The sequence below is a fragment of the Leishmania panamensis genome, assembly GCF_000755165.1.
Source record: "Leishmania panamensis strain MHOM/PA/94/PSC-1 chromosome 23 sequence".
In the NCBI taxonomy this organism is placed as follows: Eukaryota; Euglenozoa; class Kinetoplastea; order Trypanosomatida; family Trypanosomatidae; genus Leishmania; species Leishmania panamensis.
Window position 1 is genome coordinate 535,204 of NC_025869.1, and position 18,503 is coordinate 553,706.

Sequence of the window (18,503 nt, forward strand, 5' to 3'; positions counted from 1 at the left end):
CTCTCTTCCGGATAAACGCGCGATATGGCACCACACCAATCAGGTGGCACGTGGGGCCTTCATAAGACATGGATTCGTGTGCACAGAAGCTGACATGCTTTTTCCCCCCCTCCCTCTTCCTCTGATCGTTGATTGACTCATGCAGGCGTGTGTACCATCAAGGCACGCGACTCAGTAATATCCCGCACTCGTTTTGCGTCTGACGTACTGTGGAGCGTGATGGATCTTCACCGGAAGACACCTTTAAATACCATCTACGGAGGATACACGTTAGGGCTCTAATGTGCAGTCGAGGGAAAAGAAACAGAACCCAATGGGCTGTGATTGCCAGTGAAGGACACTGATACTGCCGCTATCATTGTCGTCTGTTTTCATGCACGTCTTGTCAACTCGCTCTAATGCTGTCGTGCATCATGCCGCTCTATTCAAACACACATTCTCCCCCCCCCTTTTATCGCATCCACGCAGAAAGAAGGAAAGGCTCCTATCACAGGATAGTTTGGAGCATAGCACGATCTGTGTTTTTTCCCTCAAACTTACAATAGGGGGGAACGACCCGTACCGCTTGTCCTGTGTACCATCTTCTCTTGGTGGACATGGGTCATCACCCTTATGCAGCGGCTGCGAGTAGGGGAATGAAGCGCATCGTTGCACCAAAGCGATGGTCGATCGTAAATCACGTTGAGCACCCTCCGCTTATGCCGAAGCAGCTCTTACAGGGTGTCTGCGGCGGGCTGCGGTGGCTCGAGTCTAAGAACCTCGCTGAGTTCTTGGCAAAGCGCGCCATCGAAGACGGTTTTCCCTGTACAAAGAGGCAGCGGAGGGCCTTCGACGTGCGACCACCACCACCATCGCGTCCAGGACCTCGCAAGAGCCGACTGCACAAAAAGAGTCTGGCGCGCCGCCCTGACGGGGCTGTACGACGGACTGAGGGCACTCTGGAGCCACCTCGCACGACAGGTGCCAGTGACGCCCTCGTCTCTTCCAGCACAGCACTTACGTTGAGCTCCTCGTCTGTCTTGGATGCTCTGGTGCTACGGGAAAAGCAGAAACGACTCGTTACGTACGACGTTTTGGACTGTACATTTGGCTCCGGCTTTCACACTGGTGTGGTGCTTGAGAACGGTCGACCATACACCCGAGTTGTTGCGATGGATTGCGACGTGGCGGCGACGGTGAGCGCGCGCAAGATCGCTGATGAGTTCGGCGCCAAAAGGTTTCGATTCTATGCACGTCCCATGTCGGAGGCCAAGGCCATGTTTGGCGAGCGTTCCTTCGATGCCGTTATGATTGACCCTGGACCGTCGTTCACTCAACTCGAGAACCCTGAGCGGGGCTTTCTTCTGGGTGATGAGAGTGACCATGCACTCGACATGCGCTACGGGCTGATGTACAAGCTCGGGGCGCTAGAGTACCTCAACACGGTGCCGCAGCATGCCCTCTCCGGCGCTCTCGCTTCCTACGAGCTGCTGACTCCTCAGCAGTCCATGAAGCTGGCTCGAGCCATCCGGCAACGGCGCCCCTTCGGTGGCGCGCATCGCGTGCTAGAGGTGGTGGAGGAGGCAGGTAACGAGCTCCCTGAAGAGGGGTGGATGAGCCAAGGTAGCCGACGGAAGACTTCGATGTCATGGAACTTCATAACGTCGTTGAGATGCATCGTGAACCACGAGCGCCAGGAGCTGAGCGAGGCCCTGCAAAATGCGCTGCTGCTCCTGCGCGCCGATGGCCGACTTGTTGTCTTTTCTCGTCTCCTGTGGGAGGAGAAGCTGATCTCCGCCACTATCAGCCAGCACCCGGATGCTCTGCTAAGTTACTCGGAGGTTATTCCCATCGACGAAGTGCAGGAGCACGGCCACTCACGCCACACAAAGATGTGGATTGTCACTCGCACCCACAGCTCCTCGTACGTTCTCAAGAACAGTCAGGAGCTCACGGAGGAGGCGGTACAGGAGAGCTCGATGCGGTGGATGGGCGGCCTCTTCGCTGGCCAGACGTTTGGCTTCCCAGCGAACAACTTCACTTTTGAGAGCAAGGATCGGAAGGACTGGGCCGCAGTGCGCAGAAACAAGAACCCACCACCCTTCGACAGCGATGATGATCCACGAGGCTAATACATGCGAAGCGGAGGGAGAGCGGGATGGGAAGGGCACAGATACGAAAAGTGGAGCGGGTGGTGTGTGCGTATGTAGGGATAATGCAATGACGTGGACTGCACGCTCGGGGACTGGGCTTCTGCGCGTCGTGCGCCTGGTTCGTGATCGAGAGTTGCCAATTCAGTTACACAGCCTCACTTCACCAAAGAAGCCTTCTACTTGTTTGCATCTGTTTCTCCACCCATTTCCTTGCGCGCACTCGTCCGAGAGATGAGGACACTACAACTGTTTGCCGTCATCATTCCATTTTGCTGTTTTGCTTTTCTCTACGTTGGTGCGTCATACTCACAGACAGAAACGAGTCGATGCAAATGAAGTGTGCAAACAGCACTTCCGCCGCTCCCCTCACAATTTCTTGGACTATTCATCACTCCACCCACCAATCTGCGCGTCCGAGCGATGGGTAACGCGTGCTTGTATGCTTTCTGTAGGAAGTGGCCAGGTGGAAGGGCAAGAGGGGGTGGAGTAGGGGCAGGGGGGGGGCCTTGTTAATGCACCAGCACACGTGCAGCGTCTTTTCCCTAGAAGTGACCGTACTGCCGACGACTTTTCGCGCGTGTGTTCTTTTGCTATCGATTTTATCATTTTCCCCTTTCCACTTTCCGCTTCTCCTTCGTTTACCGTCGTTGGCATACCTGCACTCGTACATCACACAAAGGCATACGCACAAGAACCCCACACGATCTACTTGCGCTTATTGAGTTTTGTGCGAGGGAAGCACAGATGTGTGGTTGCCTTGGCTTTCACGTCAAGTCTCAGCGTTTGTTTGCTGTTTGTTTTTGCTGTTTCGCTGCTCTGGGGGATAAGTCCTTCTTAGGACGTGGCTCGCACCTTTTCCTTTCTTCGCAGTGCACAGGAGGTGCAAGGCGGATAGCTTGGGACTCTTTTCACCCAGCTTGTCGGCGTTGAAACACTGCGCACACGGTCAAGGGTCACACTCCGTCATTTGCTGCTCCTTCCCGTCTCCAGTACGGCTACTGCTGACGAAAATCGTTTCTTTTTCTTTTGCTTAGTTGCCACCTTCTTCACGATGAGGCCGGCATGGGCGCTCGCGTCGTTCATGGAGCACTGCAATGCCCGCAAACCTGGTCGTAGCTGCGTAGTCCTTACCGGGGCGGGTTGCAGCACGGAGAGCGGTATCCCCGACTACCGCGGGCCCAACGGTCGGTATCACCGCGCCGATTTCGTCCCGCTGACCTTTCAGAAATTTATGGGCGACGACAACGAAAAGCGACGTTACTGGGCCCGCAGCATGCTCGGGTACTCGACCATGTCTGGCGCCTCCTGCAATGCCACTCACATGGTGCTGCAAGCCTTCACCAAGTCCGGGGCTGTGTCATACATTCTCACACAGAACGTTGACGGGCTGCACCACCTCGCTATGTATGGCGGCGTAGGTGATGCGGAGGAGAAGCACTACTACAAATACACCACAAGTGATGCGCCACTGACGGAAGTGCACGGCAACATCCACAACGTCATTTGTACATCCTGTGGCTTTCTCATGCCACGCGCGCGTCTGCAGCGGGAACTGAGAGAAAAGAATTCAGGTCTGTATGAGGAGTACGGGGAGGATCTGTCGCGTGTGCGACCGGACGGTGACTACAGTGCGCCAACGGAAGTGGTGAATTCGATGCAGCTCGTCATGTGCCCCCAGTGCGACGGCTTCTTCAAGCCGCATGTCGTTCTGTTCGGAGAGAACGTGCCGAAGCCAATTGTGGAATCTACAATGAGTGTTATCGACGACAAGGCCTCCTGTCTGTTGTGCCTCGGTACCTCCCTGCAGGTGTACAGTGCCTATCGGTACGTCCTAGAGGCGAAACAGTTGGGAATTCCGGTGGCCATTGTCAACTCTGGAACGACGCGGGGTGATCCCATTGCTGACCTCCGGCTTAATGTAGAGAGCGTCGGAAGCGTGTTGGCGGAGACGGCACATGAGATACTTGGGGTACCGGCGCCCATGTTCTTCAGCCGCAAGACGATTCAACTCTAGTCGCTCTATTATGCAAACCGTGAGTGGCGTATGGGTGATTTTTTTGTCTTGGAGTTTCCACCTATCTCTCTTACAACTTCCTCCTTCCTGACCTCTTTAAGCGCTTCTCCCTCTTTCATCTCTTCTTTCATTCACTGTGCACCTCAACTGCTGCTTTTTCTTTTTCTGAGATCTACTCTACATCCCTGATGCCGGGGCAGACCTCTGCGTGGTACCAGGGTCCAGTCCCCGCGGTGTGTGTGTGTGGAGAAGCCATGCAGCTCCTCCATCCCTGCCGATGCCGGGCCAGTTCTGGTGGTGACAGGGTCACGTGCCTGCGGCGCAGGGGGCCCAGAGCGCCTCGTCGCTACTGATGCCGGTGGCCATGTCCTGGGCGGCGTTGCGTCTGGGCGACCCACGGCAGTGCACACGCTTGTGCCACCCATGTGCCAGGCACGGCGTCGGCGTGGCCCGGGCGCGCCTCACCCGGCCCTCGCTGCCTGCTGGTGGGGAGCCTGCGCCACCCCGAGGGATGCGCCGGGTGGGGACCGGCATGACGGTGGCGGCGGCGAGGCGACCTGCGGAGCGGTGGGCAGGGCTTGGGGCAGAGGCCGTGCTGGGATGCCTGGGTCGGCGCACTGCTGCAACGTGTGTCAGCGGCTGCTTCGCCTCACGCGGTGGGTCTGTGATGGGCCGGCGTGGCGTGGCGTTTAACTGATGTGGCATAGCAGAGAATGGACATGTTGAGGAGAAAACTAGCTTGCCTTGTCTCTCATGCTGCGCGCTACTCTGCGGTGATTTTCCAATGCACCGTTGTGATAGGCACACAGCCTATAATCAGCTACAGGTACGACTAGAGCAATCAGGTTACCGCATCTGTGAAGGCTTAGGGAGCACAGAAAATGAGGCGCATTTGTGTGCGTGCGCTTGTATTTGGTATATCCGTCTTCCTGATAATGCGGATCGGGGAGCGTCAGCGCTTCTTCAGCCTCCTTCTCTCGCTTTTTGCTCTTCCTCTCCGTGGCGCTATGGAGTATGAAGATGTGATTCGTTGGTGGCGAGGAACTGTCGGCGTGCGGGAGGCAGTGCAGGAGCAAAGCTTGTCGCTGCCCCTTTCTGCTGGCCTTCACGTTTACGCTACAAGGCAGGCGATCTCTCTTCCGTGCACATCCTGACGCCTGCGTGCCCATTCTCTTCAACGGACTTCACCTTCGCTCATCTTTTCTACCCCCTCTTCTCTTTCTCACGATGAGACACACTCATACACGTGCTGGAAAAGTTCAAACGTGAAACTCCGCATCGTTCGCTTTCTAGGTTTTACTCCGCCGTCTTGTGTTGTCACCTCTTGCACTATAGATTTCTGTTCAGCGTCTCAGTCGCTTCCCTCCTCCGGTGCGAGCGCCACTGAAGGCAGCGTGAAAGGAGTACGCAACCGCGCACTTGTATTTCTTCGTTCTTCATCTCTCTCTTTTTGACGCCTCTCCTCTCCTCGTTCTCTAAGCCTTTCTCTCCCTGAAAGGAAACCAATACACAATGAACGGTCAGCAACCAGTGATTGTGGTGAATCAGCGCGTGGAGCGCGAGTCTGGCCGCAAGGCGCAGATGAACAACATCGAGGCAGCCAAGACGGTCGCCAGTCTCATCAGCAGCACTCTCGGCCCGTGTGCCATGCTGAAGATGATAATCGACCCCATGGGCGGCACAGTACTGACGAACGATGGGAATTGCATTCTACGCGAGATTGACGTAGTGCACCCCGCGGCGAAGCACATGCTGGAGCTGGCCCGCGCTCAGGACGAGGAGGTGGGGGACGGGACGACCTCAGTGATTATCCTGACTGGCGAGATTCTCAGTCTGGCGCAGCCGTTGCTCGAGCGCAACATCCACCCCCTCAAGATTGTGAAGGGCTTTACCCAAGCACTGTCTGACTCACTGGCGGCAGTGGAGAAGATTGCTACCTCGATTGATCCCGAGAACAAGGAGCAGCTCGAGGATGTGGTGCGCGCCTGCCTTGGCACCAAGTTCAATTCCCGCGAGGAGGAGCTGATGTGCCACATGGCCGTCGAGGCGACGCTGCGCGTGGTGCAGGTGAACCCCATTACTGGCGTTAAGGACATCGATATCAAGCGCTACGCTAAGGTGGAGAAGATCCCTGGTGGCTCCATCACAGAGAGTGTTGTGCTGGATGGTGTCATGTTCAACAAGGACCACATTCACTCGAAGATGCGCCGCTTCATCGAGAGCCCGCGCATCCTCTTGCTGGATTGCCCCCTTGAGTACAAGAAGCCAGAGACGGCCATCAACGTGGAGGTAACCAAGGACACCGACTGGGAAGCCCTACTGAAGCAGGAAGAGGACTACGTCCGAACTATCTGCAACGTCATCATTTCCTTCAAGCCGGATGTAGTGATCACGGAGAAGGGTGCCTCTGACTTGGCGGCGCACTTCCTGTACAAGGCTGGGATCACCTGCATCCGCCGCCTTCGCAAGACGGACAACAACCGCATAGCTCGTGCCACTGGCGCCACTATCGTTAGCCGGGTGGAGGAGCTGACGCAGGAGCACATCGGCACTGCCGGCCTTTTCGAAATCAAGAAGATTGGCGATGAGTACTTCACCTTCATCACTGGTTGTCCTGGTGGCTCTGCGTGCAGTATCTTGCTTCGTGGAGCCAGCAAGGACACGCTGAATGAGATGGAGCGCAACCTGCACGACGCCATGTGCGTGGCGCGCAACATCATCCTCGAGCCTCGCATCGTCTACGGCGCTGCCTCGTGCGAGATGTTCGTCTCCTCCACCCTCATGGCGAAGGCTAAGTCTATTGGTGGCGTAGAGCAGGCGGCGTACCAGGCGGTGGCGATGGCGCTGGAAGTGGTACCGCGCATCCTGACGAGCAACTGCGGCGCCAATGTGATTCGCGTGGTCACGGACCTGCGGGCACGCCACGCAAACCCAGAGGGGTGGTACTGGGGAATCGACGGCCACAGTGGGCACATCGTTGATGTGCGCAGCATGAAAATCATTGAGCCCGCAGCGGTGAAGATTCAGGCGCTGAAGACAGCGATTGAGGCGGCATCCATGATTTTGCGCGTCGACGACATCGTGTCCGGCACCAAGCTTCGCGAGGAGAAGCCACCCGCGAAGTCACAACAGCAGGATGAGGACCCCGAGGGGGCTGCAGAGCCGTAGGAGAGCGGTTGTTGGGAGTTGAGAAAGCAACGGCACCGAGGGAGGCAGAGGCGTGGGGATATGGGGGTGGAACACTGAGCGGGGCGTTGTTCTGCCTCCCATCTTCTCCCTCCCTTTCCTCTTTCTCGCTGTCTTTCTTTCTGTGTGCGCGCCACTCGGACGCCTCAGTGCTTCGTAAATGGAAGTAGGGTGAGGCCGAGCGGATCCCGTGCGTTGATGTTGCTGACACTCGTTTGTGATTCTGCGTAGTGATGCAGATTAACTGAGAAGGAAGAAAGGAAAAGGATAGTGTTGCCGGACAGGCGGTGGGGTGGAGAGGGGCTTGGAAGAGACAAGGTGTAGGGAAAAGGCGAGCCACAGTGCGCAACCATTGTGCATGTATACAGCGACTCTGCTCTAACGTGAACGCCTCGTTCTTCCGCCCCAACCCTCTACGTTCACCAATCGAGCAGGGAAAAAAATAAGGGACGGTAGAGCGCTCTGGACGCCACACATCCACGGATCTCCCTCCCCCTCCCCGTCCACACGCAAGCATCCGCCACCCTGGATGACTACAGGAAAACAAGAGAAAAAGGCTAGCCTTGTATTTAGAGTTGTTTTGTCTGTAGGTTTTGTCTCCCTCACGTTCAGCCCGCGCCACCGAATAATATGCGTGAGGGTGCATAAGGAGAAGCACATGCTCAAGCCTACGCACTCAGGTGCATGGTTGCATGTTCTGTATGTTGTTGCGTGGATGAGCACTTCTCTTTACCTGGCTTTCACGCTCTTCTGGATATTGCGCAGCGCCGTTACTGACCTGGCGCGGTACAGTGGTAGGGGGGCGAGGAGGAGTGGTGGTGGTGGTGGTGGTGGGGGTGTGTTGCAGCAAATAGAGGGACGACAGCCTTCTCAATATATTTTTTTCTCCCCTCCTCTCCCTTTTCGCTTCTCCGATACATTAGCATGTCTTTGTGTCTGTCTGTCTGTCTGTCTGTCTGTGTGCGTGCGTGTGCCCTCAAAAACGCGGAGGAGCAACAGCAGCACAACTGCATCGGTGCAAGAGAAAGAGAGAGAGGGGGGGGTGAGGGTTGGGGTTGGGAGAGTGGAATACGTGGAAAGGGAGGAGGGATAGGGCAGTGGGCGGTGCGACGTCTTGTAGCAAGGCATAGTGTCCTATGCTTACTGTTGGGCGTACAGCGTTTTTCTCGACTGTTTGTTTGTTGTGCTCTCCGTTGATGCTCTCTAAGTAAAAGGTAAAGCCACTTCTTTTCCCCTCTGCAAATCTCACGGGAAAAAAAACAAATCAACAATGGAGAAACACTCTGGATACACACCCGCGCGAAGAGCTCCAGCGTCGGATGTAGCAGGCCGGTGAAACATGCCCAAGCTTGCTGAGCTTAATGCGACTTACAGGACTCAGCCGTCCTTTTATCCTTCACGAGCACCGGAAGCGCAGCGAGGGAATTGGAGGCGAATGGTGGAGAGGAGCTGCGGAACGAGGTAGTTGCCGTTCCTTTGTCACCTTCCGTTGTGAGGGGATGAACGTGGACAAAGACACACACGCAAAGATGAAGAGAAGAGCAGCATGGGAAGGGGCTCCATTTTGATGTTTCAGTGCCCTTCCCCTCGTCTAGGGCTTGTAGTCCTCACTGAACTCCTTACGTGTTCACTGTTCTTCTGGCTTTCTCTCCTTTTCCTTTGCCTTTCGTTTTGTTATTTTTTACCTTTCTTGGAGAGGCACCCACACCCCCTCCCTCTCTCAGCGTGCACATCAGTTCCGCCAACTGAAGCGTGTAGGCAGACCAGCTCATCTGACCAGGGCCCTTTGGAGCGACACTGACGTGGGTTTATCAACTGCTTCTGCGTTTTGTTCTGCTTGTGCTAGTGGAGCATGCTTCGTCTGGCTAGGTGGCGCCTGGGAGGCGCCATTTCCCGTGCTGCCGTCGCCAAACAGAGAGGCCGAAAGCCGGGCACCGAGCCTGCTCGAGGTCGCTCGGCCTCTAGGCCGGGAAGGAAAGTTGTTAGGAGAAGCGCGACGCCTAAGGAGGTTCGTGGGCGGCCTAGTTCCCAAGGCCGGGGCCGGGGCCGCCCTCCTCGAGCCTCTTCTCCGAGCCGGCCAGCCAAGATTGCCACAAAGTCCGAACCTCCAGTGAAGGCAAAGGCGGCCGCCTCTGCGAGTGACACCAATGCTAGCACCACATATGCGTCTGCACGGCCAGCTTATATGTCAGCCGAGCGCGAGCAGGAGGTTCTCCAGATGGCAGAGCGCATGCAGGCGAAGGACACAACAACCGAGGTGCCTGTCGCGTCGTTCGCGTACGAAATCCTCAAGGCGCACCCGTCGGTGCGGGACATGGGCTTGCGTGAGCGCATGGACTTCTTGCTCAAGCGCTGGAGCCGACTCAGCAAGGCACAGAAGCTAGAGTACGTGAATGATCCCTTGCGAGGGCTGCTGTGAGAATGGGGGCCGATATGCCGTACGTGTGCTGCGCGTATGCTTGAGGCTCCCGTTGCTTTCGCTATTGTAGTCGTTGTTGTGGCGCAGGACGTATTTCTTTCACCATTTCTGCCCCTCCCCCCGCCTTTCTTGTGCTCTTTCCCCCCTTTTCGTGTTTTGCTCGCCTCGCGTACCCACGTGTCTTCTGCTGGGTTATTGTATTATCCGTTTCATAGAGTGATACACGTGTGTGTGTGTGCGTCTTCTTGTTTTACGCCTGCCATGTTTCTCTCTTTCTACGAGCTGCAGACTTGCCTGACATGGAACAGAGGAGGAAGGGGCATCAAGGGAACTGACTGGCAGGTGCTGTCGAGTGAGGCGCCTGATACAGTGAACAGACAACCCCCTCCTTCTTTCCTATCCGGTATAGAATAGTTGAGGCTGAGGAACAAAAGAGAACAGAAGGTGCTGTTACGCAGTAGGGACGACGGGTGTTGGGTCTAACGCGCAGCTACCTGAGTGTTGTCGCTCTTCATTCTGCTGTAAGTGCAGCGCGTGTCGCGCGTACCCATGTACGTTCTGCACGAACGTTTGCGTGTACTCCGTTGCCAACCCCCTCTGTGAAGAGGCGGGTGGCATCCTTAGCACTTACGTCTCTCCTTTTCACAAGCTTCTGCGCCCTGCTTCTTTCCTCTCTGTCTGTCTGTGCTTGAAACACGTGGCGCGCCGCTTCTCCGCTCCAGTGCGTACATCCATCATTCTCTACAAACAAGAAAGAGAATACGTGTGGCTGCGGTCATCTAAACACGTGTGTGTGTGTGTGTGCCCTTTGCATTGGACGGACGCGCTTGCACGATGGCAAGTAGTTCACCTACTCACATGATCGTAACACGCCCTGCACTGCAGCGAGCACGAGCATCCTTTGCCCTCTGCGTGCCTCATCGCAGTGTGTGTGCCGACGGGTGCGGCTTGCTACTCTGCAGGCGCAGCGTTGGTGTGCGTCGGCTTTGTGACACTGTCACTGTAGCGCGGCGGCACGTCAACGAGCGACCCTTTCAAGAGCTCCCAGAGGATGTCTCTCAGGGTGAGGCGTACACCGTGGCCCGGGACGCGTTGCTGCAGCTGAACATCATGATTCGCCGCGGCATCGAGCCAGATGTGCTCATGTACACGTTGCTAATCTCCACCATGGGCCGTGCTGGCCTTGAGTGGCAGGCGTACAAGCTCTTCTCTCGCATGATCGAGCAGAACATCCAGCCTCTACCCGAGACATACGTTGCACTGCGCGACGCCACCTCGCGGAAGCGTGTGGCTTTGCGGGAGCAAATTCAAACCAAAATTGAGGAAGCAGTGGATGTGTTCCCGGAGGAGCTGGCCAAAGCGGAGCGTGATCAGCAGAGGGAAGAAGACCGGCGCTGCATCGCCAAGTTCAACGAGTACATGCGTGGAGTTCTGCCCGCCACAACTTCGAGCGCGCCAATGTCAGCACCATCGTCGACTGCCACGCGTGTTGCACCCGCAGCTGATGGGACAGCGTCTGGAGATTGCGCTGATGCACATCCGAGCGCTTCCGAAGCAGATGCAAGCTCATCCGGCGATACCATTGCCACCATGCACATCCGCAATCCCACCGATGCGTGGAACACGACACAGATGGCACAGGGTGTTCGCAGCCATGCACAGTCCATGGCAAAGGGCAACACTGCTGTTGAGCTGCGTGCGTCTCTTGAGCGTATGGACGAGGAGGAGCTACGCATCTACCTGGCCGCGCAGCGCCAGCTCCGCCATGGCACGAAGACGCAGCTTATCGATCGCGTCCTGAAAACAGTGAGTGCAGGCTCGATTCGTGTCATGCTGGACCGCCGGTCCCACTACTTTCGCTCTGTGGAACAAATCCTGGCCGCCGACCTGCGGCAACTCAACATGTCAGGCCCCGCAGATGTCACGCTGGTGTCGACTACAGACGACGGTGCCCGTGCAGATGCTGAGCGGGACCAAACCCTAGAGAACGCGGAGAAGGAGTCGATGACACCAGAGGTTCTCTACGCCCCGTGGGGTATCCTGCGAAAGCCGCAGCGCCGACGCAGCGAGCTGTCGCCGCCTCGCAACGCGGAGCGGCTGGAGCGCGTTCGCTTGTCCGAGCCGGAGTTGCTTCTCGTTCGCAGCAAGGCAGAGACAAATGACCTGGATGAGCTCCCAGAGTCCTTGCTCCGGCGCTACGCGTACCAGTTTCAGCTTCGCTGGCGTCGTAAGGAGGGGGCGGCGTCACTCCTACAAGCCGTGCAGTGGCATGTTACGACCTATGTGGCGAGCGTGCTTCATCGTGGAGGTGAGGGAGCAGGGTCAGACGAGTCACTGGCGTCTCCGGTACCCACGCCACCGATTCGACTACAGAAAGAGGCTGAGGGGATGCAGGAAACACTCGACAACTACGAGGCCTTCCGCGTGATCGCGCAGCGTACGAATAATCTACAAGTGGTGGATAGCAAGGAGATCAATCGCCACCTGCGACACGTGCGCCGGGATGCCGTGCGGTGCGAGCACAAGATGGAGAACGCGCTCCGGCGAGAGCGGCACGTAATGGAGGCGGCCGGGCTCGCTGCGTCCGCCAAGTCGTTCACGCCGCCACCTCCGGGGGATGACGGAGAGATGCAGGTACTCGGCGTCATGGCGGGGACGCCACTTAGCGGCGCCGGCCAAGGAGCGGTGCTGGAACCTACCTCTTCGCTGTCGTCAGCGCTGGTGGAATCGCAGAGCCGCGGTGGTACCGGCGAGGCGAGTGGTGAGGGTGAGGACGAGGCTACTGCAAGCGAGCTGCCGCCGTGGGCGCTGTTCGAGGAGGAGGACGAGTTCAATTTGTCTACTGGTCACTTTGGTGACCCCGAGGTAGGCCGATTCCAGGAGCTGAGCGACTCGAGAATGCAGGTGCTGCCGTCTCGTACCGCGCAGGCGCAGTGGTCCATCGACCGTCAGCTTCTCCCCACTTCGCTCAAGAACGTTGTACAAGAAGCGGAGCTGGAGCAGCACCAGAGGCATGAGGCGATCGAGAAGGAGTACGAGCGGCGCCTGCAGTATGCGAAGTACCGCAAGTGGGATAGCATGATCACCAAGGCTCAGGAGAGGCGACGGCAGGCGCAGGGCGACAGCGAAGAAGAGGAGGGCGCTAGCGCGGTGGCGCCACTACCGGCGAAGCGCCGCCTTGCACAGTTGCTGCGCAAGGGTCGGGATAGACAGAAGGTGTCGGCAGCAGTGCAGGTCAAGTACAGCCGCAGTTTGTAAATCGACTTTCTACTGCTCCGCCACGTGCCAGCGCAGAGGCGCCTTTCTCTGGCTCTCTCCATCGTCTCTGTCGTGCGTGCGTGTGCGTCGAATATTTGGTGGCTGCGCTGCACTCTTTTTCTGTTGGCGTCCGCCCATTGCTCTTGTTTCTTCTCTCACAGACGTACGGAGAGGGGTGCCGATAGCAGACAAAGCGACAGAGCAGAGGATCAGCGCGATACGTGGGTGGCGTGGTGAGGTGGGGCCGAGGCAGATTGTACTCGCCACGGCTTTGATGGTTGTGGGCCGGTGGGCAGTCGGAAAGGACTGACGCTCCCTTTCTTCCCCCTCCCATGTGTGTGCGCGTGTGGATGAGGGATCGCACGTTTGGTGGGCAGCACAGGTGATGCGCCCCCGTTTGATCATCTTGTGCGGGCGATGCCCTCAAACACGGTGCTGTCAGGGCGTTTTTCATTTCATTATTTTTTATAGATCACTCCCCTGCACTCCCCCCCTCACACACGCACCACATCCCCTTTCGCCTTTATGCGTAGTCGACTTTCATAAGCCACGTAAAGCGCCATGAAACGCTTCCACTAATGTTACCGCCACACAAAGATGCACTGAGGGAAGCGGTGGAGCAAGTTCCAACCCCCCCCCCCCACCCACACGTATACATACACGCAGATGGAAGATACACGTGTGTACGACGGTTGTGTGAGTGCTCCAGGAACTCCACAAACGTTGCTGTCAGCTGTTTTATCCACCATATTTTTCTCTATCGCTGTTCCACCCTCTTTCTCCTTTCCTTTCCTTTCCTTTCCTTTATTAGAGGAGGCGAGGAGGAGAGGGGTTTGTTGCAGCATGCAGAAGCGCCTTACCAAGGGCCGTACCGTCCCATGCATGCTGCGATATTCTCCCAAATTGCTCTTCCCCCCTCTCTGTCTGTCGCGTGTACATCTTTGCCAGCTCCTCTCCGCATTGTTGTGTCGCGCATCTCCACGCATTCTAATAGGGCTTCCACCTCTCTTCCTTTTCCCACTTTATAGCACCGTGTGTGCGTGTGCTCTGCGTGCCGCAAGCACATTTGGTCGGAAGTGCTTATCCTCAGCGCTGCGTCATAATTAACCTGCGTTCTTCTTGTCTCTTGCATATTTGGCGAACACACCTACCCACGCACACTCATTCAGAGTGCAGGTGGCTATGTTGCTATCCCACTCACTCCCTCTTTCTTCCCCCACACCCACACACATACATGCAGTCCACTCTTGGTGCACGGGTTGCTATCCTTCTCATTCTTGACGTCGCCTTCTCTCCCCATAGATTAGAAACAGACACCTCCCGACCACGCCAACACAGCAGCACACACTAGGCAGCATTTACTATGCCATGACCCACAGGACTGCTGCCATGAGATCCGCACGACCACCTGGTACGGACTGGCAAGACTCCTACTTCACGCTAGAGGAGCGCTATCGGCGATTGCAGAAGCGGTTCAACGCCCAGGAGCAGGAGCTGAAATTAATCAAGGTTGCACAAAGAAAGGGGGATGCACCGTCTTCCGGTCCATCCTTGTCTTCGGTGTCTGCGCGGCGTCCGACACGACCTGCACATCACTCTGAGGCTCACTACACAGGTGAGTCGCAGCGCAATCTAAGAGGCTCAGGGCCGCGCACTCTGCTGGGCTTTTCGACCTCACAGGGTGGCGACAGCGGTGGTGCACCTGCTCCCGCCTCGCCTGGATTTTCGGCCCCGTCAAGCCAATGGGTAGACTACCACGTTAGCCGCGACGATTCTATCACTGATTACCAACAGCCGCCGCCACCCCCACAGGCCGCTTCGTACGCCGATCCTTCATTGTTGCCTAACCAACCGACTGGACAGCAGCAGCAGCTGGATGAAGCAGAGGAGTACATCGCGGTACCCTCTGCGGCTGTCCCTCAGGTGGCTCGGACGGCCGCCATCACCGAGGCAAGCGCGTGGGGCGAGGCAGGTACGCTGCCTGACCCATCTATGGTGTGGGGGACCGATGGTCACAGCAGCATGCAGAATTATGTGGTGGCTAGTGCTCTCTACCACGCCAACGAGGAACTCCGCCGCAAGCTCAACGAGGCGGCGACGGCGCTGCAGACCCTCCAGCAAGATCTAGCGAGCAGTCGTACGCAGCACGCGGCGGTACAGACGCGTCTGGAGAACGTCTCTGTGCAGCTGCACCAGCTTGTGCGTGAGCGCGACCTGTCGACGCAGAAGTACACCAACGCGAGCCGCACAATAGTGGATCTCGAACGCACCCTGCGTGAGCGCATCAGCGAGGAGGAGAAGGTGCGGTTTTCATTGGAAAGCCAAATCACAGAGCTGCGCAGTCGTCTCGTGGTGGGAGCGGACAGCAACGAGTTGCTACAGAAGGACGTGCGCAGCTTGCTCTCTGAGACGCGGGACCGAACGGCGGAGGTGATGAGTCTGCGCTCCAACCTGGCGCTGACCGAGTCCGCCCTGTCGTCGCAGAAACACGTGAACGAGAATATGCTGGTGGAGCTGAAAAGTTTGAATAGCCAGCTTGTGGAGGAGCGCAAGCGACTCATCACGGTAACACGCGAAGCACAGCTTGCCTCTCTCAGTGGGGCGCGTGTGGATGACCTAGAGAAGCAGCTGCAACGTGTGCAGGAGGAGCGCAGCGCCATTGAGCGGGAGCACGTCGGGCTCATGTCGGAGTTTGTGCACATAACAGAAGACGCCCTGCGCCACGCTCGCGAAGAGGTTGCTAGAGACGTCGCGGACTGGAAGGCGGCCGCCGCCCACTGGGAGCAGGTGTCCCATCTGCTCTACAAGGACATCGCTGAGCGCACCCAGCACCACCTGCGGTGTCGTGCCGAGTGTGAGGAGGCGCAGGGGCAACGCGACGCGGCAGAGCTGCAGGTGCGTTCACTGAAGAGGGAGGTGGCCTTGCTCATCGCCAAGCTTGACGTGGTATGGCCCACCCACGCGACGGACGCGAAGGGCTTGACGGCGGAAGAGATACTCAACGTCTTCGGGCGCAACGATCGTGCTGGCATTTTTTTGTTTGACGACCGCCGCCGCCGCCGAGCTGCAGCGCTTCGCCGCAGCGGAGCCAAAGGCGTCGATGCGACTGGGGGATCTGCCGCAGAGGAGACCACCGGGGCCGTTGAAGAGGATCTTGGGGGTGGCGAGGAAGATGCTGGCTTTGACCTGGCGGCAGCAGTGCTAAGCGATCTTCCGGCTGACCCGACGACTGTCGCGTGCCAGCTGCAGGAGCTGCACGAGGCAAACGCGACACTAATATCTGAGGTACACCAGCTGCGGCTCACAAACGACCTGCTGCAGGACCGACTGGATGGGCTTATGGGAAGGCAGAGGGAGGACCAGGTCCGCATGACTGCGGCAGAGGTGTCGCTGCAGCAGCGCGAGAAGGCGGGGCATCAGCTGCTGGAGAAACAGCTAGACCGTGTGGCCTTCCTCGAGGCGCAGGTGAAGTCATTACGTGGCTATCATGTCCCCGCAAACGCTCCCATAGGCGAAGTCGGCGAGAACGAGAACATCTTTGAGCTGTTCCTTGGCCAACTCGTCGCTGCCGAGGTGCCAGAGGGGATAGAGGTGCCGGAGATGTTCTCCACCATGTTCTGCTCGGCTGACTTCCTGGTGCATGAGACGATCACCACTGGCACTGTGCGCGGTTTCAACGGCTTCTTTGAAGTCACTGCATCGTTCCGCGTGTCCATGGACGCGCTACTATTCTACTACCTTCACACGCGCCAGCTACTGCTTCAACTGCACCGCGTTCGTGATGCCGACGAAGCAGCTGCCATGACGGTAGCCGAGACAACCGGAGCGGGTGCCGAGGATGCGCATTTCTCAGCGAATGCCGTTGCGGAGACGGGGACTACGCACAGCGCACACAGCGGCAGCACGGACCCAAGCCTGCGCATCGCCGAACACATGTTCGAGACAATCGCGGAGGGTCAGGTGAGCCTGGCGGACATTGTGCTGCGGGAGGACTGCCGCCACTCCGCCCGCCCGACGCTGAAAGGCCACGTGCGCCTGGTCACGCCTGCGGGCCGTCACCTCGCCTCAGTGGAGTTTCGCCTCACAGCGCGGCGCCCCTACTCGGCCGACTTTCTGCGGCTCGTGGAAAAATCGGTGGCAGCCACCGGCACTGAGGGAGCCGCTCCCAACATCAGTAAGGAGGCAGACAGCCAGGATGGCATGTCATCGCACCTACTCGACTGGATGCGGGCCACCGCCAACACTTCGCTCGACGCGGCGTCGCATCAGCGGCAAGAGTCTGGCGAGGACACGACGCTGACCCCACGCCACACGCGTAGAACCGCGATGACCACCACCCCCACTCACTCCTACCACCGTGCTCGGCAGAACCAACTACAGCTGGTGCCGGTTGTCTCTGCCGACGGGGACACGTCATCGACTACTTCGTCCTTCCTCATCCAACAACAATCGCGCATGGCGGGCACCGCTGGGGCGATGGTGGTGCACCTTCCTCCGCCTTCGCCGCCACCGCTGCAGCGTCGGCCAAGGGCATCCTCGTGGGATGGGAGGGAGGAAAGTGACTTGCAGGCTGCTCGTCACGGAGGTGGAGCCTCGTCGCTCAGCAGCCGAGCCGACCGTGACTCCGTCATGGAGCGCAGCCCCATCTCCGGCTCTTTCATGCACGTCAACCGCTCACTCCTCTCAACGCGGCCGGTAGCTGGCGGGATCGGCGGCGAGGGATCGAGCGTGACGGGGGGAGCTATTCAGTCCCTCTGGGTGGATGTGGAGCGGCTGGAGCTCCCGGCCGACCTGCCACCACCCATTCCACGACTGTCCTGTTATTTTCGTGTCGAGGTCGCCGACCTCGAGGTGTGGCTCGACGCGCCACCCACGCCGCGCTACACGTGGGAGTACACCCTTGACGTGCGAGACAGCAGAGCCGGCGCCTACGGTGTGTCGGTGCCGGTACGCTCCGTCACGCAGCTCGCTGCTGTCCTGCGCGAGCCGCTTGTCGTATTTTTACTCGATGCCGACGCCATGGCGTCCACAAGCGCTGCTGCCGCCACCGACCCGTGCGTGTGGGCCATGGTTGTGTGTGAGTGGGGGCAAGTGGTGCAGCGCCCCAACGAGCCGCAGTCCTTCGCCTTGCCGCTCCTGCGGCGTGATCAGTCCGTTGTGCACGGTGGGGTGCTGCGGCTATCCTTGACAGCCTCCACCATCGGTGTGCATTCGATCCCATCACGTGCAGCATCGTTGCCTTCGCAGCTGCACGCCACGGTAGTGAACACTAGCACCCTGCCTCTCACACCGCCACCACCGATGTCGCCGCCGCAGCCGATGGACCGCTCTATGGAGGAGGAGCTACTGAGACTCGAATACAAGCATCACACCGGGCGCAGCTTCGTGTAGGAGGGTGGGGGAAGGGAGCCTACCAGCTCTCCGTCTTTGCGTCTCTTCCTCTCTGCGTCTGTCCCTGCCTCCCTTTTCTCCGCTTCACTGTCCACCCATGACC

At 58.2% G+C, this 18,503-nt stretch overlaps 6 protein-coding genes across 6 annotated transcripts, besides 1 other annotated feature; all 6 read left to right on the top strand.

Annotated features, from left to right (window-relative positions):
- Positions 1 to 635: 635 nt before the first annotated feature.
- LPMP_231340 (S-adenosyl-methyltransferase mraW-like protein) lies at positions 636 to 2,111 on the top strand (the record flags this gene model as incomplete). Its single annotated transcript, XM_010700989.1, has 1 exon — positions 636 to 2,111. The coding sequence occupies one exon, from the start codon at positions 636 to 638 to the stop codon at positions 2,109 to 2,111; it is 1,476 nt and encodes a 491-aa protein (XP_010699291.1).
- Positions 2,112 to 3,183: 1,072 nt separating this feature from the next.
- Positions 3,184 to 4,146, top strand: LPMP_231350 (sir2-family protein-like protein; the record flags this gene model as incomplete). Its single annotated transcript, XM_010700990.1, has 1 exon — positions 3,184 to 4,146. One exon carries the CDS (start codon positions 3,184 to 3,186, stop codon positions 4,144 to 4,146), a length of 963 nt encoding a protein of 320 aa, XP_010699292.1.
- Positions 4,147 to 4,329: 183 nt separating this feature from the next.
- Positions 4,330 to 4,880: a repeat region.
- A 778-nt stretch (positions 4,881 to 5,658) lies between these two features.
- LPMP_231360 (T-complex protein 1, gamma subunit, putative) lies at positions 5,659 to 7,314 on the top strand (the record flags this gene model as incomplete). Its single annotated transcript, XM_010700991.1, has 1 exon — positions 5,659 to 7,314. One exon carries the CDS (start codon positions 5,659 to 5,661, stop codon positions 7,312 to 7,314), a length of 1,656 nt encoding a protein of 551 aa, XP_010699293.1.
- Positions 7,315 to 9,517: 2,203 nt separating this feature from the next.
- Positions 9,518 to 9,751, top strand: LPMP_231370 (hypothetical protein; the record flags this gene model as incomplete). Its single annotated transcript, XM_010700992.1, has 1 exon — positions 9,518 to 9,751. The coding sequence occupies one exon, from the start codon at positions 9,518 to 9,520 to the stop codon at positions 9,749 to 9,751; it is 234 nt and encodes a 77-aa protein (XP_010699294.1).
- Positions 9,752 to 10,861: 1,110 nt separating this feature from the next.
- LPMP_231380 (hypothetical protein) lies at positions 10,862 to 13,009 on the top strand (the record flags this gene model as incomplete). Its single annotated transcript, XM_010700993.1, has 1 exon — positions 10,862 to 13,009. The coding sequence occupies one exon, from the start codon at positions 10,862 to 10,864 to the stop codon at positions 13,007 to 13,009; it is 2,148 nt and encodes a 715-aa protein (XP_010699295.1).
- A 1,992-nt stretch (positions 13,010 to 15,001) lies between these two features.
- Positions 15,002 to 18,400, top strand: LPMP_231390 (hypothetical protein; the record flags this gene model as incomplete). The annotated part of the gene is made up of 1 exon (XM_010700994.1): positions 15,002 to 18,400. The coding sequence occupies one exon, from the start codon at positions 15,002 to 15,004 to the stop codon at positions 18,398 to 18,400; it is 3,399 nt and encodes a 1,132-aa protein (XP_010699296.1).
- Between the last annotated feature and the right edge of the window lie 103 nt (positions 18,401 to 18,503).